Below are 21,997 nucleotides of genomic sequence, written 5' to 3'. Positions count from 1 at the left end.
GCAGGGGTGAGTCCTGCTTGCTCTCCCCTCTTCTGTCTGATAAAAGTTGTGTGTGCCTGGTGCGCTGAGGCTGCTGCCAGCTCCTGATTAGAAAACCTGCAAGTGGCCTTCAAGAGGGCCATTGAGGAAGACAGCTCATACTCCTGAGAGAAATTGCTTCAGGGTCCTTGTGCAGGCAAGCCTAATGTGTAGCGGTCCTCAAGTCCAACTCAAGTGTTTCACTGAGCATCTCTGTGGGCCCTTTGTTTGTGAAGGAGCAGCTTCTGTTAAATTGAACTGAATTCATTTTATAAGAAAGATTAAATTTAAGCTGCTTTAGGTCTGAATAACATGCCTAAGTAGTTTTAATGTGGTTCTGCCAATCTATTTTGAAAGCTTGTTTGAATTAGATTTTGAGTTCTTTTGTAGTCAGCTCTCAGTTCGTTGGAGTATTTTATGTAGAATCATTTAAAAATAATAATACAGAAGGGACCTTCTGCTCAAGGCAGGTCTGGCTTCAAAACTTGCTCAAATTCAGAAAATCCATAGCCCAAGGAGGGGAATTGCACTGTGTCTTCTTGGTTAGTGCTTAGCAGCTCCCATAGTATTAGCCTTTTCTCTGAGGTCTGAGCTGTGCCCCATCTCTTCTTCTTTGAAATATATTTGGGACAAGCTGCTATGGGAGCTGTTCCATGCAGATGTCTTGCCCAGTGGGGCCCTTTCTCTTCTTGAACTTTGTTTGGTTGCTGCAATCCAGGGAAGTGACAGCGAGCCACATGCACTGAGCAGCACACAATGCTTCGGTGCTGGTGCTGGTCCTTCTTAGATGAGTCCCTGTGATGGGTAAAGCAAATGGGCAATGGGTAGAGCTTGCACTCTGGGCGGCAAGAGCAATCTCTTTCTATTGTACATATGCTGTTCTGGGAGCAAGAAACAATTCCAAAAATGTAGCTCTGGGCTCCAGTTGGACAGAACCGTAGCTGTATCCTGAATATTCTCAGTGGCTTGGCTTTGTCCAGTCTTGTGGCTGTCAGAAACAACCTGGTAAGGTAAGAAGCTAGATGCTGAATGTTGTTGCTCAACCTCTCCTTTTGGAACCTTAACTGGGGAGTTTCAGGGTTGTTCGAAGTGTTTCAGGCTAGATTAGTCTGTCAGCCTCTTTCTGGACAGTGCAAGTGCTCTGCTGCACAAAATACGTGTTCACAGCTGTAATCACTAAGGTTAAATTAAGTTGCTGTTAGGCCGTGGACATGCTTATCTGGATGAGTGTGAGTGCATTTAAACTGATTCAGGGCAAACAAGAAGATGGTTTTGGGGGAAAGCCACTCTTCACCTATTTTGCAGCTTCTGCCAGCAGCTCCGTCAGTGAGATGCTGCTGATGTCTGTGGCTGGTAGAAACACGAGGCACTTGCATCCCAGAGGACTGGGCCCCTTCAGAAACCTGACGTCTGAGCTTTACTGAGGAGATGCCACACCTGCCCTCTCATTTGTTCTGTTGTACAGGGCTTTGTTTGAAGTGTCCCTTATAAAATACAAATCCCCAGAGTTAAACCAACATTGCTGTCAAATGCACAGGGTCAGCAAAAAAAAAAAAAAAAAAGAGGACAACCTCTGAAGGCAGCAGTTAGTGGTGACAGGTAGCATACAGGCTTTGAGGGGAGGTCTGGCTTTGCTTTCTTGAACCTCAGGGAGACGTGGGCAGTCACGAGCAAGTTGTCGGACTTGGGCGGGCAGAGGAAGCTGGTGACTTTCAAATATGTGCTTAACTAGGTGCTGAGCATTACTCAGAAAGCCTCGAAGGCATAATGTGCAGGTAGCTGTTAGGATGCCCATGTAACTACTTCAGCTCACGTAGTAATTTGAGTAGTTTGCTGTAGTTCTTAGTACAGCCACTCATCCTATCGTGAGCTTGCCCCTCAAAAGTGGTTGTACGAGAACATTGTGATTACATTGACAGGTAACATGGATAAAATTTGGGCATTGGGCATGCAGAGGTTATTTGAAACATCTATCAGCTAGCTGTCAGAAGTGAAAAACATTTTTCTCTGCCTGTTAACACAGGTGTTTAAGTTTCTAATACAACCATACTTCTGGACTTGAAATAGTGCTTGGGCTCATTTTTTTTTTTTTTCAATGTTTTTGTAGTTCTGGAGTCTCACAACTGAGTTGCCTGGGATCTGTACAGAATAAAATTACAGTATGTGCAACAAATGATTCCTATCAGATGACCAGAGAGCGCATGACCCAAGCAGAACTGGAATCACGCAATCGAAGTGCAAAGTTTATTAAGCCTGGTGGACCATATTTAGGTATGGTTGTATTTTGTTTTCTACTAGATGTCTGTAAGTTTTCAGTAACTATTTCCTTTGGCATGCTGTTGGCAAGTCCTAGTTTTAGGTGGCTCACTCTCACGTCGCAGATTTAAAATCTCCTGTTGCTGCGTTCAGAAGTTAGCTTTTTCCAGCCTCCCCAAAGCCTGCCAGCCTTTTCTTCCTTGTTCCCATATTGCTGGGCTGGTTGAAATTTTGACTGTTGAGCTTTTGAGGGTTTTTCACTCCCCATGCACTTACATCCTCTGTTTTAGTAACTAATGTTTTTGTTTTGTAACAGCACTCTTGACTACCTAAATACTGCACTAAACCATCACCTGAATTTGAAATGTTAAAAAAAAAAAAGCAACACTGACGAAGCTTGCTATACAAATTCATAAGCTTACTGTTTTTTGCATATGCTGATGCTAATTAGATTTATTTTGTCTTCACCATGAATGAGCAACTGTTACCATAAGACTGTTTTTCCATTTTAAAAAAAAAAACAACTCTCAAGACAAATAATGCTGGTTCCTTAAGCAAATTGGCTGCTTAAACAGACCCCAAGTGAAAGCTTTAAGTTAAGGAAATGGGGCCTGAGGATGGGCGGCAGCAGAATGACAGGATTTGGTGGTGCTTCTGTTTCAGGCTGGCACAGGCGAAGCCCAGGTGGGACAGGCTGGGTGCTGCTAGAGCACAGAGGGTGGCTTTCAGCATGCTTTATATGGTACAGGTGGGGGTTGTCACTCGTGGTAGCAGGTGGTTATGTTTTTGGCTGATTGTTTTTAAGTGATTCAGAGACACGACTTAAGCAGGTGCTTGGCTGAATGCTACTTCCACTATCTGCTGTGCCAGGAGGCGCGCATCTAAATTGGTTTTACCTTGTCACAACATTTGGAATGCATTCAGGAGACAGCTGGCCAGCTCGTGGTGCTCTGAAAACGTAATCACATGTGTTTGTGTGGTTGGCTTTGTTCTTGGCAGCCAGGAGGGCAAAGTCCAAGGGCAGAAAGATCATAAAGGTTTGGCCTGCGCTGGAAATACATTTCTACAGTTCCTGGGGACAGCAGTAATCAGCACAGCTATGTACTGGTCTCTCCCCTGTGACTCCAGAAATTTCCTGAATTCCAAGCGTGTCTGATGGAGGAGAGGTGGAGCCTCGGATGTTCTGACACATCCTCGTTGGCCTCCCTCATGTACCAAACGTGACTTGCTTGCTTCAGAAAAATGCCTCACATCCTCTGGCGGATTGCAACATTTTTTTACTACGATAATATCACGTTTTATATTTTTTTTCTGTTCTATAGCAGGTGTTATTTAAAAACTGAGTAGAGAAGCTGAGGGCTGTTTCTGGAAAGCTCAGATCCAGGTTGGGCGCTGTTACTTTTACACTCTGGATGCACTGTTTGCAAGCACTTGCATTGCTCCTCTGGTTGAGAAACATGCCTCTTTGTAGCTTGATCCAAAATGCTGAGCAGGCTTTCTTTTTAAACTTCTCTGGCATGGTCCCAAGAAGTGTTAGGTTCTTGATATACTGTTTTCTGCCAAACTTGATGACATATATATGAGCTTATGTAATAAGAGGGGGGGTAAAGATTTCTGTGTAGAATGAGTGACTCAGGTGATGAACACCAATTGCTGGTAGTTTCTTTAGGCAGTGGTGCAATTGTTTCTGTAGACTTGTCTTCCTAGGCACTCTTCGGTGCTTAAGCATAAAACTGGAAAAATAATAAAGCAGCATCTATCTATATAAATAAATATGTAAATTTTCCTATCACTCACTTACCTGTTTTTATTGTATTGAATAATATTTTAATTCTGAACCTGATGCATCTTTACTCTCTGAATATGCCAGTGGATCTTAAAATGCTAAGTAAATACATTTTTAGAAAAATCAATTTCCTTGGCTACTTTGAACATCCCTGGTAACGCTTTTTTGTTTTATCCTTAATTTAGGAAAAAGAGTACAGATCAGAAAAGCACCACAAAACGTTTCAGATGCTGCGCCTGAGAGGAAGAGGTCGACACCCATAAACCCAGCAAATACGATACGGAAGACTCATGCAAACAATACTGTTTCTCAGCGACCGTATAGGGACAGGGTGATTCACTTACTGGCACTGAAGGCTTACAAGAAACCAGAGTTACTTGCTCGCTTGCAGAGAGATGGTGTCAACCAGAAGGACAAGAATTCCCTTGCAGCTATCCTGCAGCAGGTCAGATCATGGTTGCCAGCATTTTTTTCTCCTGCTGTTCTTTTAATCATAATTTAGGGGTATGTTACTCCCATATTTAATGAGAAAAATAATAAACACTTTAAATAATCTTCTCCTCATTTCAGTGTTTCAAACGGCACTATGAAGGGTCCTCCAAATGCAAGCCAAAGTGACAGAAGGAAAGACTAAAAGATCTGGGGGGTAGTTTTGTTTTTCTAGGATGGCAGGCAGCAATTCACTTTTTTTTTTTTCGCTTTGTTGTTCCTACTGCCTTTTTTCCCCATGCTTTTCTGTTGCTTGGACTGCTGAACCAGCTAATTGAGAGTAACTAACTTTACTTTCTCTCAGTTGCTTGAAATAGATCATCACAGTACTTCATATTTGTTGTGATGAGTTTACGGGGAGAAGTCAGTAGTCAAGTAGGTTAGTGTTCCACATGCAGTTTGTGGCCTGTATGTGGTATGTTGGCTCCTCTTGTGACCTGTTGTGGACTGCAGTCCGTTGAGGGGTGTCTCAGCTGTCAGTAAATGAGAAAGGCAGTGGTCCTCATTCGAGCAAAGGTTCTCTTTGCTATTGTATGAATTCTGCTTCTGTCATTCCTGCAGGGTTTTTTCTTATGCAGTAGCTTTTCCAGTGCTTCTCTGAGTTAAGTTCTGCTGGTGTTTCTTCATCACGTTCATCAAAATCACCAGTAAGCCTACGGTGTTTTACAAGGTGAAACTTGTAAATTCTGTGGTCAAGAGTGACACTAATTTTTCTACTCAAACAGTTCTGAGAAGGCTCATTAGGATATAATAATATGCAGTGGATGCTGACTTTATTTTTTTATTACTACTGGTACCCATAGACTGTGACTGAGTTATGCAAGTATATGCAAGCGTAAGCCAGGAGCATTTTCTGTCTATCTAGGATAGTTTTGGAAACTACTACAGTGAGTAAAATTTAATATTTATGCAGTTGGGGTTGTTCCTACACTGAATTTTAAACACTGGTTGCTCAAATACGTAAAGTATTGTTTCTTTGTTTGCCCAAAGCAGTGGTAGTTTTTGACCTTGAAGATGTGCAATTTAACAAAAGCTGCATTCTTACTATGAATTTAAATAGTTAATTTCATACTTAAGTTGATTTTAAAAGTCCAGAACTTCAGCTCTCTAGACTAAAAAAAAATTCTCCTATCCCATTACTTTTGGCAATGTTTACAAGAGACTTTTAGAGTCTGAAGGTACTAGTTCGTATTCAGAAATGATCGTGTTAGCAGCACCATGAAAAACCTTGCTCAAATTTTTCTTGTCTTTGTAGCCAGTTTTAGTGGAATCTAATATCAGGAGCCTAAACTTGCTAAGATCTAACATTCACAGTTTCATTCTCTGAGAATATAGCTTTAATTCAATTTTTTTAACAAATGGTTTAGTTTCTGGGTGTCTTGGATACTTTTAATTATTTTTAAGCAGGGGACACTTGCACACAGACACAAATTAGTAGCATTTATTTATAGTGTATTAAAGGATAAAAAAATAAACTCAGGTCTGAGAATAAGTCAGAAAGTGCATCAGAAAATAAAGCATGCTTAATCCACTAACACATGTAAATCCTTTTTTCTTTGATCATCGGCATTTATAACTTTTAGTAAACGCTGGGGAGAAGAATATAGTGAAAGCTGCAGAAACTGGTGGTCGTTTTTTACAGAGCGATTGAACGTTTTGTATCAGGCAAATGGACCAATGTTGTTTTTCTTTTCCTCAAAAATTTAGAGGAGGAAGTCTGAAACAGCCCTTTGGGTGGCAGCAGTCCTGAGGTTTTGCTAGTTAACTTTGAGTATACTTTGTGTTTTTCTTAGGGAAGATATTTTAACACCTCACTTGCAGGGGCACATGACTTTCTCACGACAGTGACTTGCTGCAATGAACCCTGTGTCTGCAAGAGGAAGAGTGTTTCTGTGCATCTCTCCTGGAGCACTAAATCTTGGTTTTAAAATAGAAATTGTTAGATATGGCCACAGTTACCTTTTTTCATCTGTCTGCCTTTTGTGTGGCAGAATAATCCATCTTTGTAGTAAAAGTGCAGTTATCCTGTAAGCCTGTCCAACAGAAAGCTGTAGTTCCTTGCAGCGTGCAGTCACTGGGGAAAGAAACACCATTCTGTTTACCAGGCAGGAGATGACAAATAAGCTGCTCTTGCTCATTGAGGTGGTGATGGAGATGCTTGCCCAGGAGCAGCCGTGCACCACAACTGCAGTGCCGTGGTGTCCTCCTGAAGTGGAACAGCTCTGAGTCTGCACCTGGGGATGTGCATTCTCTGCTCCTTCACAGAAAATAATATTAAAAATCAGGCCTGTCCACATGCTGTACCAGTGAAGACTAGGCAGCTTTGGCATAGCTTGCCAGGGTTCTTAGTGCTGTATTAAACTCAGTGTTACGTTGTGCAGATAAATTTACATGAGCATGTTTCATATATCCAAAATTGACCATGTTTTTGAGGATCAGTGCGCTCATTATATGAGAATGACTTTGGTCTTCACCTCTAAAATCTAGAACACTCGTGCTTGATTTTGTTTTCAGTGATGATTTAGCTCTGCTTTACTACTGTGGTTTGTGTTGAAGTATAATGGACTTTTTTTCTTTTATTGATGTCTGCCTGTAGGTAGCCAACTTGAATCCCAAGGATAACTCTTATACTCTGAAGGATTATGTATTTAAAGACATTCAGAAAGACTGGCCTGGATACAATGAATTTGATAAACAGTCACTGGAATTAATACTTTCTAGGTAAGTTTAGTCTCTAGGGGAAGGAAAATAAGTTTTGGAAACTTTCATCCGGGAAATGAGGAGTGTGTGTTTTCCCAGTAATGAAAGAATTATGACATGGATGTTTTTGCCTTGTAACCTGAAATATGGGTAATCCTTACAGAAGAGTAAATTCATCTCAGAATACCACCAGCACCAGTCATTTGGAATCTCCTGTAACTTCTAATAAAGATGCTGCAACAGCTTCTCCTTCCCAGGTATTTTGTGGCTTTTTAACATTATTTACAATGTATTATGATTTAACTGGCTTTTATATTGGAGTAAAAGCTGTAATGCAGAGCACTAGTATTGTCTTTATCATATGAAAAACTGAAGCTCTTATTTCTAGTTGGTCAATTACATTTTTTTTAAAGATGGTTGCACTGTCAAAGACTTTAAACCGTATGCTCACGTAGCTCAAGAGCTGCTATGTTTATTAAAATCTTCAGGAAAAAGCAGTTCCTGAATACATGTTATCTTGTAAATAAGCCTAGATCTCACAGAAGCTATCCACGTAGTGTCTGAATAGTCGAGGCATCAGCCTAGCATGTCGCTATCAATAGCACACTGACCTTGCAGGGAGCTTGCCTGTAGAGGCTGAACTTCTTGGCTACCCATTATTGTTACAGTCACATACTTTCTGATTAAATACTTAATAGTTTTGTATTGACACATAACTTGATTATCTTGGTGTGTGGGAAGGTCTTCTGAAAATCAGACATACAAGGTTTATATATATATTTATATAAATATTTGTTACACAATTGCATACATTCAAAGTTCTTTGTGAATATGGTACTTACAATACATCAAACCTGCACGAACATCCTTGTGCTGCTCTTTAAATATAATGCTCAAAGTCTAGAATAAGGACAAATTGCCATAGCAATCTACTGTTTGAGGGAATGTTTTTCTTCCTGGCATCATTTAAATACTTGTTATGGTGCAGGGTAAAAGGCAGGTCTGGATCAGTGGGAGGTACATCAGCCTTTTCCCAGCCTTTTCAAACTTAACATACATACGTCCTGTTTCTCTAAAAATAATAAAACAGGACAATACAAACTCTTTAGAAAGTGCTTAAAAAACTCCATATAAAACACACTGCTTTACGGAAAAGCACAACTCTTTCTGTGACAGAAACTGCACGTTAGTAAGTGCAACCAAAACTTGAAGGAATTTGGTTTTGCGAGCTTGTGTGTGCATAACAATAAACGAGAGAGGACCTGAAGCCTCTCATGGTTAAGGTATTTTAGTGCTGCTCGGAGCTGCCATGGTCAGCCAGGGACCTGACCTCCTCGTCTGGCTGCAGCCTTCTGCAGTCTTAGCTGTAGGCTTGGACAAAGAACTTGAAAAACCATAAGATTAAAAGCTAAGAGTAAACAAGCTACGTGTTTAGCTGCATCAATTTCTTGCTGGGTGCCATTGTTTTAGGTGTGGGATGTGTGTTCAAGATTTGCCTGTTCTGAGACACTTTTGCACAGACCGGCAGCGAAACTGAGTTCTGCTAATCTGTTTTATTTTTCAGAAACGCCTCTGGGATTCTGACTTCATCGACCCCCTGATGAACAAGAAGCCGAGGATCTCTCACCTCACCAGCCGAGTCCAGCCATCCTTTGGCACCCAACCTCCTGCCCCTGCCAAGAAGGCAGCCCTGGCCCCACCACCAGCCGACGCGGCGCCCGCCCCGCTGCCCCTGCCCACTGCGTGCACGCCTGCCTCCAACCCGCCCCAGACCGCCAGCTCCAACTCCCCCAGCACCCCCAAAGGGCATGGGACCCAATATCTGCCCACAGACAGCATCAACCAAAACAGCAGTAGCAACTTCAAGGACCAGCAAGAAAAATATACCTCTCGGACTCCCTCGGGAACCCCAGCACCCGCTGACAGTCCGTTGGAGGATCATACTGTGCCGGCAGGAGAGGACGGCATGGTTTTGTACAAAAAGTCCAAGAAGAAGGCCAAAAAGCATAAAGAGAAGGACCAAATCAAAAAGCAGGACACTAGGAGTGCAGGCGAAAATGAGAAGGACCTTGAAAAAGAAGAAACTGCCAACCTGAAAAACCCCTCCAGTTTGGAGACAGATGAAGGTACCCATACACTGCTTTTCCTAAATATTGCATGGGTAACTGTTGCGAAAAGGTGCTGGTAAAAATGGGAGTGGAAAGGTGAATGGTCTGTTTTCTCCACTTGCTCTGTATTAAGTCCCTTCCCATTATCCCTAACTTATAATCATGAATTAGGAAATCACATTTTTGCCTGCCATTGCATTACATTTTATCTTTTAGTTTTAAAAAAAGAAAAGCCCCAAAACAGATGCTGAGCTTGTTCTGCTGGAACCTGAAGTTAGGCATATATTTAAGAATTCTCACTCTGCATTACTAAAATGGTTAGAACAAAGAAATATTACATGGATTCCTGTTGGACTGTAACCCTTTAAAAGGAAGGGCTAGGTGCTAGAAAAATTCAAGTAATAGATTTTTTTTTTTAAACTTGACTTCCATGAAACCGAAATTTACTTTTTTAATCAGCAGGTTTTAAAGCCTTTGCTCTAATAACGTATGATAGAGAAGCTTGTCAAATATATGTATTGCATACTATTTATTGAAATGCATATTTACTGAAAGACATGGATCAGAAATAAATGTATTTAATTAAGTATTACAAGACAAAGTTCATGTTACTCTACCTTTTGTTGGGTTTTCTAAAACCTGTGTAAACTGGAAAATGGTTTACTGGAATTTTGGTTTGAACACTGCTGTGTGCTCTTCTCCATTTTAGCCACAGAACCTACTACTTCAGCGAACTAGAAGTCAGGTTTGGCCCTTGCCTATCACAGCCCAAAGGAATCTTCAGAGCATGCAGGGTGCCCCTTTGAAGGATTGTGTGTGTACATAAGTGTGCTTTGAGATGGTCTTTTCACATTTACCCTGGACATACTGCCCAGTGCCCGCAATGTGGCATGGAATTGCCTTGGAAATAATTCATGCCTGACTTTACAGACATGTGAACATCTTTCTCCAGACACCAGTAACGTAATTCTGAATGGCTAGGGAAGTAAGGCTAGGGATCCATATTACCCTCCAAGTTCATGCTTATGTTGAAGTTTTCAGATGGGTCTAGCCATTTAAGCAAATAATGCTCGAGCTTTTGGAAGTAAAATGCTCACAGCCAAATAGTTCACAGAAATAGTATTTTTTTTTTTTTTTATGCTGAGGTTATGTTACTGTTTTGCATTTTTCTCAGAATTTATTCTTATTCCTATACTATTTTCTACCATACTTCCTGCTTTTAACCTGTGATAATATTAAAACTAATTCAGTAGAACACATTTAAGTCTTCCTGTGATTTTGCTCAGCTTACAGCTTGGTAAAAATGGCTGAGCTTCGGCAGAAATACTGTGCTTAAACAGCAGTGATGTAAGATAGTAATTACAATAAAGGATTGTGTGTTTTTTAAGCTTCCCAACAAACCCCAAATGAAAGGCAGGCAGATTACGAAGATACTGAACCGTACTTCCTGTTCCAGCTATTTTTCTTATTTGTCAAAAAGACAAATGTGTCTTGAAATGTTTCTTTAAAAAGAAGGACTGGAGGTTGAATGTACTGTGTTTTCACAATGCCATCTAAAAGAACAAAAGAGCAATTTACAAGTGCAAATAACTTTCAACCCCGGTATTGCCACGTTAATTGATGAACAAGTCTTTGTTGCAGGTTATTGAAGCCTGAATGCCAGTAACCCATACACAATGCTCTTGACTTTCCTGTCTACAAGAGTGCTGAAATTGAATCCAGCTTTGGATATCCAAAATGGGTAGGGAAGGAGGGACAAAAAAGTGACATGAAAAGAACTTCAGCTTTCTACTCCCTTTATTGCCATGCTCAGAAGCCTGGGTGTTGGTATATATCAAACTCTGTTCTTTGTGTGACTACATCTGCTGCTGCGTAATTTGAATTGCTGTGCAGATGCCACATCATGTCTTGAAATAAGAAAAGTTGACCTCTGAGTAATAGTTTGGTCATGCAGACCCTGTAGAATAAAGTAGCCATGCCCTCTTTGCAAACTCTGGTGCTGCCTACTGTGGAGAAGGTCTTGTGAGCACTATTATTAGTGCATAGAGCTTATTGCCAGTAATTTACTGTGAGAATAAAACTAAAGGATTTTTTTTTTCCAGTCCATCAGGTCGGTACTGTTTAGCTCTATTAAAAAGCTGTTTATCATGAGCATCAAAATTCTACTTTTCCACAGGAGTTAAAGAAAATTCCACTGCCTCCACAGATACTCCTTCATCGACAAGTGAACTACCAGACTATTTCATGTGAGTAAAATAATAATTAAGCATCATACCACTTACAGATGATTTTTCAACTACTTCAGTAAAAACTCTAGTTTAGCCACAAAACTGAAAAATTACCAAAATATAATTTTACGTTAATGACAAATTCCTTTAAAATGACAATTTCCTCTAAAGGAACATTTTGATTTAAGTCAACCAGCTGCCCTATTTGAATACCCCTAATTTTTGAAGTCTAAGGCTGTCCCTTAATTATTTTGAGGGGGAAGAAGTATTAAGAACGATTTTTAATATGCTTTAGCAGATAAATAAAAATTAAAAAATTCACTCTTCCTGAAGACCAAAATGAAAAGCCATATGAATTTGTATTGCTTTCTGTTTAGGGGTGAGGCAATACAGAACAAAGTTTGAATGCTAAATTACTCAGTACATGAAGTTTAAACACCTGTCCTGTGTTTTCACTACTTAGTACATCTAAAGTACATCTGATTAATTGGAAGCTACAGCAAAATAACCAGTTTCACCACAAAATTGTAAAACAGGGGCCTAGAGATGGTCATGAAACCTCCATTCAAATTTAAATTCTAGCTTCTTAATTATGACTACAAAAAAAAAGTACAAATGTGCTAAACTTGTATATGAAACATTGCATATCTGCAATGATTGGGGTATTGCACTCTTTACAAATGAAGAAAGACTTCCCAATTGAGTTTAATTTTAGCTCCATAGCAGATTGTCACGTCAGATGCCCCAAAATTAAAATTCACTTCCTATATAATGAAAATTTTCGTACCACATTGCAATAAGAAGTACTGAAGAGCTTGCTTTGAAATGGCGTAACAGTAGAATCAGTAGGTTGCCTAAATGCTTTATTAAAATACTAAAAATAATTTTCTAGAAGAGGATTATTCTTCACATTGTGACACAGAAATAGCTTCTGCATATTTAATGCAGCCGTGCGTCGTGGGCAACCTGAGGCACTGTGGGGCAGCAGTTTAATGCTTCCTGCGTTGGGCTGAGAATTCAAACACTTAGCCAGCTAGGAAGGGGATGTCCTCATAGGTCTGTTCAGAATGGAGAAGGCCCTGTGAAGCAGGTGAGGGTAGGTGTTTGTCTTGTTCACAGTGATTGGGAATTAGTTGAGGTCAAGAATTTTGACATAAGCAGAGTTGCCGGTCTGGATTATAGGAGAGCAAACTTGTAAACTACTCAGGGAACTAGTTAGCAGCATCCCTTTTTAGGGGTCCATCAGAGCTGGTTGGTTTTGAAGAACCACCTTTTAAAAGCCCAGATGCAGGCAAACGCAGTGTGTGGCAAGTCAAACAAGTGGGGCTGAAAACCAGCCTGGCTGAACAGAGAGCTCCTTGAACTAGGGCAGAAAAAGAAAATATATGCCCTCTGTATGCAAAGTCAGGCTTCACAGGGAGAGTGGAGAGCAGCAGCTCGCATCTGCGGGGAGAAAACAAGAAAAGCCAAAGCTTGACTTGAACTGACACTTGCCATTCAGTTAGTCCTGAAGTGGCCAGGTGGTGGGACTTGATGGTCTCTGGATTCTGCTCTGTACTATCCAAACACATCCAGGCACATCATTACACCAGTCTGGAGTCCACTGATCGCTCTCTGTTATTGCCAGGCACAGCAGGACAGGTGTCCTTTGTTGTTGTCTCCCTGAGACCTTGCTCTTTTCTGGAATTGAAGTTTCTCAAAACAACACTTCTGGTGTTTTGTCATATAATCAGCTTGTTGCGCCTAGTACATCCTGCCAAAGTGCCCAGGCCTGTGTTTGCAGCTCTGGGCAGACACAAAGCAATCAGTTCCTAGCTTCTAGGAGAACAGTTAATTCTTTCCTCACAGAGGTAAAGAAGGGCAGAGGGCAGCAATTAACCCGTTCCTCACAGCACCTGTCTGATACTATGAAATGGCTTTGGTGTACACTCATACACACGCTTGTTTTTTTTTTCTTTTCCATTAGGAAATACATAGCTATAGTCTCTCATGAGCAGCGCCAGAGTTACAAGGATGACTTCGATGCAGAGTATGATGAATACAGGAGTTTGTATGCTCGGATGGAGAATATCACCAGGAGATTCATGAAGCTTGATGCACAAAGGAAACAGCTTTCTCCAGGGTCCAAGGAATATCAGGTAAAGCAGAATAAAACCACACACGTTTGTTTGTCTTTTCTCTCATCTTTTCCAAAAGTCCACATTCTCAGCACAGGCAGATGCTTCAGCATAGTAATCCATTAAATTGTATTGACAAGGTTTTAAAAGTTCAGTGTTCAGGAGAGACCAAGTGACTGGTCATATAGCTGGAGTTACCAGATTGGCTGTGGCTTTGCTAACTCTGCCCCACAGCATCCCAGTGATGTGCTGCTATATTGATGAGGGAGAAGCACAGAAATATGGAGAACAGCAGCTATAATCCTTGGGTTTTGCTGACCAGCTGTTTTCCATTATCTGAAGGAATATGTATTTAACTACATGTACTCAAAAGGACCTACAGCAACAAACATATTCAGCTTCTAGGTGGCTGGCCCAAACCCTAGCTGAAAATTTTAGCAAAGAAGGGTACTAGGAACATAGCATTCCAGTTTTTGAGCCTGGGATGACATTGTTTGAACATGCAAATTTCATCTGTTCAGTACTGGTATTCTTTAATTCTGTGTGCATGGTGAGGGTTCTTGGTAGTATCTGGCTACCCTTTATAAGCTTTTTTTTGACAGATTGCAAATGTATTTGAGAGTAGAAGGAGTATTTAAAAATAGTTGGTACTGCTTGGTCAGACAAATGAGAGAAACCTTGCAGAACTCACATATGTGGTCTGACTCAGTGTGGACTAGCTCTCGTAGCCTCACAAAACCCTGCAAGGAGTTGTGTAGCCCTTAATTGAAGACTCCACCTAACTGAGCTGTCTGTGAACACAGGTATTTTACAGTGGCATGAATGACTTCACAAAGGGAATCTTCAAACACATTCTCTTCTTGTTGCTTATTTACAGGTTTAATTGCAGATCTGGGCTGTTTCCTAGGTTTGTTGGTCTGGTTATGGTTTGTTTGTTTGTGTTTTTTTTTTCCGTACAGGGGAGGGATGGCTCTTGGATAAGAAAATATCTTGAGTAAACCTTTGCATTTTTACTGCTTTACATAGCTGCATTTTCTATTAGCAATGAAAAGTTCTTTATTATTGTCTTCACTTTTTTTTTTTCCTTGAAGATCCTTCATGAGGAAGTCCTAGAAGAGTATCGAAAGGTACAACAGGTATGTGTACCACAAGCTCTGTGGGAGTTAGAAATTGCTGTGATGGGCTTGAGGCCATTTTTAAGCAAGGGACATGAAATACTAAACTCAGAAATATTTTCATGCCCTAATTTTCTTTTTATCTTTACAGTCTAGCCCCAACTACTATGAAGAGAAATATAGATGTCAATATCTACATAACAAGCTGTCTCATATTAAAAGACTTATAGGTGAATTTGACCAACGGCAAGCAGAATCATGGCACTAGTCTTCTGCTTAGACCAGAACATGTGAATGAACAGAAGCTTATTTATTTAAAATTCCAGATGAGTTGCTCTAAGATTCTAAGAGGCTAGAACTTTTGCATTACAAAAGTTTCAGTATTAGTATACTTGAGTTGACTACTTCTGTTGTTGGTGGTGTTGCTTATGCATATTTGAAGCTGCTTTTCCTGGTCCCTTCTTTTCTTCAAGACTTATGTTTATCCATTGAAATCCATCTTATTAGTAGGTGCTGGGATCCCAGCACATCTACGATGAAGTTGTGCACATTTTAAGAAAATATTGTAGCAAACTGAAGTACTTTTGGATAAATATAAGGCTATTTTTCTGACCTTTCTTGTTAATGCAAACTCTTTGCCTTAAATGGTAGAAGGTTTAGAAATTTGCACAAAAAAAAAATTAAAAAAAAAAAACAAAACAAAACACATTGTTTTGGAGGGTTAAAGAGGCATGTATATAAGTGCTATATACAGCCCATACTTGTTACAACAGAAACTCATCACTGCAACTCAAACCCCCCATTGCAATGGTTGCCTTAAGGTGTTTGCTTGTGTGTATTTAGTGTAGCTAAATTATTAGCTACACTGCTTCCCACTTCGCTGCAGCACCTGGGAAGCACTACGTGGCCTACCAATGTCTGGAAGTGTGTGCCTGTACTGTGTGAGTGCAAGAATGTGTGGGTGTGAGCATGTGTGATGGGGAATAAAAATTAAAAAAAAAAAAAAGCTGCTACTCTAAGTAGGCCAAACGCTCAGGTTAAAACAACTGACGAGTGTTGCTGTAGGTTTTTTCCTATAAAATTGCTACTTCTTTTGTGGAAGATGAAAACATTTCCATTTCAATAGTTTGTCAGCTTTATTAATGTTGGGAAAATTGATACTTTACAAAAATTAAACAGATATATAGTTTTGGGGCAAGAATATAAAATTAAGCATGTAGGTTACCTATTTATATACTGCTATAAAGTATTTTTTGAAGAGAGATATGCAAAGAAGCTATTGCCTACATGAAATGTATATTTAAAGATTTTTTTCCTGGGTGCCAGGAATGTAACAAACAGATGTATTTAACTATGAAATACTGTGATCACCAAACAGCACAAACTTTCATTTCATGCAGTTTTTGGTTTATTTTGATTTAAACTATTGCTTGCTTTGTCATGTGAAAACACAGGTTATCTGGTCAAAATAGAGCAAAAATCTTTGTTTGTTTTATTGTTTTTGTCTCTTAAAAATGCTGCCAATTGAAAAGGGAAGCATTATGTTTACAAATCTGGTTTTGGAATATTTGCCAAAATTGTGGTAGTATCTTTAGTAAACTTTATCTCCAGCATAAAAAAAAAATCATGTTGTGTGTCACTGTAAACCAGAAAATGTTTGAGAGTTGCCAGAAAATATGCATTCAGGTAAATGGGGATATGAATTTTTGCCTTAAATTTGTGGGTTCAGATGCCTTCCATATGTGAAGATGAAAGAGGACGCAAGAGGCATCTCCCCTTCTCTTGCATGAACACTATACTTCTGTTACGTATTTTGAGACCAAGTTGGCGCTGAGTCCCTTGGCTTATACTGCACATTTCAAATGGCAAAGTGAAGGGGAGACCTCTTGCTTCCCATCAGCAGCTGCGTTCCTTTGGGCTCAAAGATGGAGCTTGGTCTTGAGCATGCACGCAGCAGTGCCCAGGTCTGAGTGCAGGGGCTGCTAACTGCACTGTAGCTGCACTGGACGGCTCCATTTCAACCCAGAAACAAAGCAGCTGCTCAGATTAAAATAAGGGGAGGCTTCTGGTATCGGGACCCACCCTGGCAGTGCTCTTTATCTAAACTGTATGCACAGATCTGACTTTAGCTGCCACTGTGGTACGTGCAGTGCTGCTCTACAGCTGCGTTGTTACCATTCGTAGTGCTACCACTGTGTAACTGAGACCCAGTGTCGTTTACTAATTTTTCTCCTTTTACGAGAAAAAGATTGATCTGTATTTGCATGCATCTTCTGGTTTACAGCCTGTGTATCTGTTGCTGGGGATTATTGTACTTGAGAGGTCCACTGCGTATCATCATGAGACCTGACAAGCTACTGTAACGACCTTAATTGAAGGTTTTGCCCATTTGCATCGAGCATTTCTTAGGCCTTGCAAGTATACCCAACAGCCTATGCAGATTTACAGCACTGTTTTGCAATACATATCTCTTGTTTCCCTTGAGCTGTCGTTCCTGTTCGTCAGATGCAGAGAACTCACTGAAGCTGGGCCTGTGACTGTATTGCCTGTCCCACGCTCCATTGCTGTCCAGCTCACTCCGAGGAACAAGCACTGGGGATAGTGTTGTCTTGGCTGGGGTTACAGCAAGCCCAGAGCAAACAGTTGATGTAGAAAAGGGGCAGCTGCATGTGCTCCTGCCTGGCTGGATCTCACTGCGGCTTGAAAAAACATGTAGTCAAGAGGCAGGCATCAGCCTGTCCAGATGAATGGAAAAAAAAAAATAATCAGAGGAGGACTGTGTTCCAATCTTGCTATGGTTTTGGGGAGGGAATCTATGCCCAAAGAAAACTGTCTCAAAACAGTAGCTCCAAACTATCACAGGAAGCACATCACTGTTGACTGCTTCCAAGCCTTCATTTGACCTTGTCAGTTACCAAAAAGTAGTAATACAAATGTTTTGCAAGTGTTTTGTGAAACACTTGGGTAAGTGGTAGAGGCAAAGTTGCTTCAACAGGTTTTAAACAGGATTCAGGTTAAGGTGTCGATATTGTAACTTTGCTCATACGTTAGCTTTTTTAAAATGGTGATGTTACAACCAGTCTTTCTGGATATGTAAATGTAGATTCGTGTGAAGATCTTTGGCTGCTTTGAAGTATGATTCTTTTCATAAGTTTTGCTTTCCTCTGTTTGTGTACCTGAGGGGAGAGGGATGTGGGCAGCAATTCCATAGCCACCTTCTGGGCAAGGATATGGAATTGTCTCAAGGAGGACAGCATCTGGGAACATGAAGGCTTACAGCAGGGCTGCGAATCCCCCTTGCTGAATTGGAGAGTATTCTAAAACTTTTTCAATCGTTTCTGTACCAACTGTATTAAAACTGTATGTGAAAGACCCTGGGGCATTTTTGTTAATGAACACTCGAGCCGTTGTTGCCCCTCTGTTCTGCATCAACTTAGGTTCAATAAAATGTTGACTTTGCAACACTGAGGTGTGGGCCTGTCCTTGTCTGGGGGTGGCTCTCCCGGGGTGTGTGTGGCCTGTCACCTTGCCGCCATGCTGAGGGGCATGGAAGTGAGAAAAATGCTGCTGGAGAGCAGGAGCTGCATTCTGCCATCCTCGACTGAGCACCCTGCTCCAGTCATCTTCTGCTTCCAGCTGGTCTCCCTTCTGTCACTCAAGGGAACATCTGGCCTCTTCCTCTTCCCTTTCCTCAGCTGCAGCTGGCCCCTGATCCTTATTTTGTTATGCTGAGAGCAATTCCTAACCTGAAAGAGCAAGATGTTCAACATGCCAAAAAAATAGTGTCTGGAAAACTGTCAAAGGCCACGGGGCTTTTTTCCCAGCGCTGCATGGCCAGAGGTGAGGAGGCAGCGTTCTTCCAGGTCTCGCTGTTGGCTGAATTTCAGGCTCTTCTGCTCCAGAGCTTGCTTGCCTGTTGGTCAGTAACTGTTAGTACTGGACACTTGCATTGCTCCCCACAGGTAATTGTTGGTTACAAATGCAAAACTGATGCATGAATGAAGGGTTTAGAAGCAGGTATTTTTACGCTGGCTCACATTTCACTGTGCCCTTAAACTGCTTTTGGGGTGTGTAAACTCTGCACGTGTAGTAGTCCTGTGCATTTCTGGCTGTCAAAAGCAAGACAACACCCCTCCAGAAACCACACACTCTTTAAAACCCTAAAACCTGAACACTTCTGAAGTTCTCGCTTTGTAACTTACTGCATTGGTGACTTTTCATTTAGCACGTGTAAAAGCTTAAATTTTGATGACACACACAGATGTAGTCATGCTTTCCATGTGGAAGGAGGACTTCTGGTGCAGTGGTAAGCCTAGAAGCAGCACCAGGGCTGTGCCTCGGCCTGGCGCTTAGTAGTGCATTGGGGAGCTGTGATTCCTGCTCTGGATCTGCCACTGCTGGGATGCTGAGCTGCCATCAATGAACTGCCTCAGTTCATTGCTTGGAGGATAATTGCAGCATCAGAAAACAGCTAGATCGTAAGATGCTGATAAGGCCTTCATCACAGGATAGCAGCGTGTATGTATGTAAAAAGACACCACAGTCTTTATCAATATCTCATGTATGAAACTGAGCTCCTCTGTCTCGCACAGATAATGGGGCTGCCATGGTTCAGGCTCTTTTGGCTATTTTTTCTTGTTAGCTGAGCACTCATGGATGCTTAAAATGTGATTGCTGGTTACACACGCTGCCTGCCTGTAGCCAACACTCCAGCCTTCATCCTGAGCAAAGACCACTGAGAGCTTCGTGTGTTCATCTTCACCTCGACATCCTGCTGGGTGCTCAGCAGGGATGGGGTGAGGTTGACAGACCCTACACACTTTCCCTGGCCTTGAAGACAATGAAGTGCATGCTTTTAATATACCCGTTTTATTAGTATAAATGTTGGCCACTAGACACACCTGGAAAAAAACAAACAGAGAACACCTCTTCAAAGGAAAGCCAAAAATGCCTGGGGGAAAAAAAAAATAATAAAAAAAAAAGTGAATTAACTACAAGCCTGTAAAACTTTGACCAAAAGCTTGTCTTTCAGCCCATGAAAAGGACAGCAAACACTATGTCACTTGCCCTCCCCTATCAGCCCTTACCCTGCTACCGCTGCTGTGACATGGGCCCGAGCCAGCCCCGAGCAGCACTGATGGCTGCAGCACATGGCTCCAAACCAAGGCTGCCTCCCTCTGAAGCATCCTGTCCCCTGTGAGATTTCTGACCGTCCGTCCAGCTCTTCCCACAGGAAACCACTTGCAGTCGCACATTTTTGTCAGAACGCCGTCAAAATTTCACCATGCAGGCTTTTAGGGAAAAGAAGATGAGCAGGCTCTCATGGGCTTACGGGAGTGACAGCGTAGATAAGATAACGCAGACTTAACAGGGTCCCGGGCTAAAATGCCACTCGCTCTCTGAGCAAGTGGAAAAGGCTGACAGGCAAAGAAAAATGCAGCGAGACTGGTGTTGATAAAGCTGCTCTGGGTCCAGGGCTGTGCCAGGAGAACAGCAGGATGAGAAGGGCGCTGCAAGGGGCTGGAGACCGCTGGCGGTCCTGCAGCTCAGCAGAAAAGGGACAAAGTGCTTCCAGAGCAGCAAGAGGAAGGTGGCCCCTGTTTGTGGGCAAACAATGGCAGTTTTTCAGAGCACGCGTGGTGTTTTTTCCCAGCAAAAGCACCCACAGCAGCATCTGGAGCTGTACTTCCCGACTCGGGAGCTTTGTGCACACCCCAGGTCACCGTGGTCGCACTGCCCGGGCAGCCTGCTGCTCACATCCCAGGCTCGCCACCGCCACGCCACCGCACCCAGCTAAGGAGCAGGGCGTTGCAGGTGCCTGCTGCCCAATGTGATACGTCCCCCTGCTCGTATCAGGGGCACACTGTTGCCAGAGCGACTCTCTGGCTGGAGTTGCGAAACTCTTTCCTATTTGCCAAGCCAGAAGGAGAGCAAAGTATTGTGCAGTCACCAGTCGCCCAGTAGGACATTCAGCCTCCATGCCAGAGACCTGAGCTGTGGGAATCTTCATGGTGTAAAGTAAGGGAAGCACAGCTACAGAGAGAGAAACAGCAAAGTGTAGGATGTTGACCTCCGAAGCCCTGAGTAAGGCAGCACTCTGCAGAGGATCCCCATCATGGCACTAGAAAGCAGTGCACAGTACAGGCCCCTGATAGCTCCAGCCTACATGAGCAGAGATCACCTACGGGAGAGGCTCAGACATCTACGGAGGTGCCTATTTGGTTACAGGATGCCACTAACAGTGGCGCTGGGTGCTGCCCAGTCTTGTTCTCTTCCCATAAAAACCTTGCCCTTGGGGACAAGCAGACCGAGGCTGTCCCATCTCCCTTTCTTGGGAAACCCTCTGCAAGCTGTGTGCAGGGCATCCAACACACCAACACTCACCAGCCGAAAGGCACAAGAGGAGGAGCCGCCTCTGAGTTGTGACACAGGGAAGTGAGGCAGCCCCAAGGAGCCAGCGGTGCCTCTCTGGGAGTTCCTCGCTCAGCACTTCCCAGGGAAGGGGCCGGGAGCCACATGGGCGTGGGGAGCAGACATCTCCTCATCTTTTATCTCAGTCTTTCTGAAAGGCTTGGAGTCCTACTGGCAAGCGCTGTGGGCAAGCAGGCATATTACTGCATGGAAGATTTCCATCCTCTGCCACTATCAGCCAGCATCTTGCATAAACAGGTTCTTCAGATTATCTGAAAAGGTGCACGATCCTTCTATTTGCTGCAGCTGCCCATGAGCTGAGTATCACAAGTGCCTCCCAGAAACACTGCATTTTTTTCTTCAGTTTCTGCAAACTGCTGTTGACAAAAAGGAATTTGTTACTGACCATGAGTTCACATTTTAAATAACCAATTTACTCAGAATCTACTCTTATGCTTTTCCTGATCCTCCTCTTATATTAGCAACAAAAGCATGCATAACATAGGGTATTTTTGCCTTCTTTTTTTTCTGGCTACATTGTTTCTTCTGCTTTTCTCTTCCTACTCCCACTGCAAATAAAAAATAAAAATAAATTAATAATAATAATAATAATAATAATAATAATAATAATAATAATAATAATAATAATAATAATAATAATAATAACAATAACAATAATAATAATAATAATAATAATGTGTCCTTGCCATTTGCAAGTGTTTTAGCTGAAATGGTGCCGAGAGAAAAGTTAAAACAGGAGGACAGTGAT

The 21,997-nt window shown here is 42.0% G+C and overlaps 1 protein-coding gene across 2 annotated transcripts in view; it reads left to right on the top strand.

Annotated features, from left to right (window-relative positions):
- The window catches only part of ELL2 (elongation factor for RNA polymerase II 2), a 40,481-nt gene extending 22,229 nt beyond the window's left edge, over nt 1-18,252 (top strand). Inside the window, exons 4-12 of one of the 2 annotated variants that reach the window (XM_032206529.1) lie at nt 2,126-2,289; nt 4,246-4,505; nt 7,146-7,270; nt 7,413-7,506; nt 8,814-9,375; nt 11,534-11,603; nt 13,552-13,723; nt 14,794-14,838; nt 17,303-18,252. In XM_032206529.1, coding sequence (XP_032062420.1) covers nt 2,126-2,289; nt 4,246-4,505; nt 7,146-7,270; nt 7,413-7,506; nt 8,814-9,375; nt 11,534-11,603; nt 13,552-13,723; nt 14,794-14,838; nt 17,303-17,419 — 1,609 coding nt within the window. In that variant the 3' untranslated portion in view covers nt 17,420-18,252. Of the gene's footprint in view, nt 1-2,125; nt 2,290-4,245; nt 4,506-7,145; nt 7,271-7,412; nt 7,507-8,813; nt 9,376-11,533; nt 11,604-13,551; nt 13,724-14,793; nt 14,839-14,968 lie in introns of both variants that reach the window. The other variant, XM_032206528.1, reaches the window with a different exon arrangement.
- Nucleotides 18,253-21,997: the final 3,745 nt, after the last annotated feature.

The sequence above is a fragment of the Aythya fuligula genome, chromosome Z (genome assembly GCF_009819795.1).
Source record: "Aythya fuligula isolate bAytFul2 chromosome Z, bAytFul2.pri, whole genome shotgun sequence".
Classification (NCBI taxonomy): domain Eukaryota; kingdom Metazoa; phylum Chordata; class Aves; order Anseriformes; family Anatidae; genus Aythya; species Aythya fuligula.
Note: the sequence above shows the minus strand (reverse complement) of the source record. Positions and strands in the feature narration are given on the sequence as shown.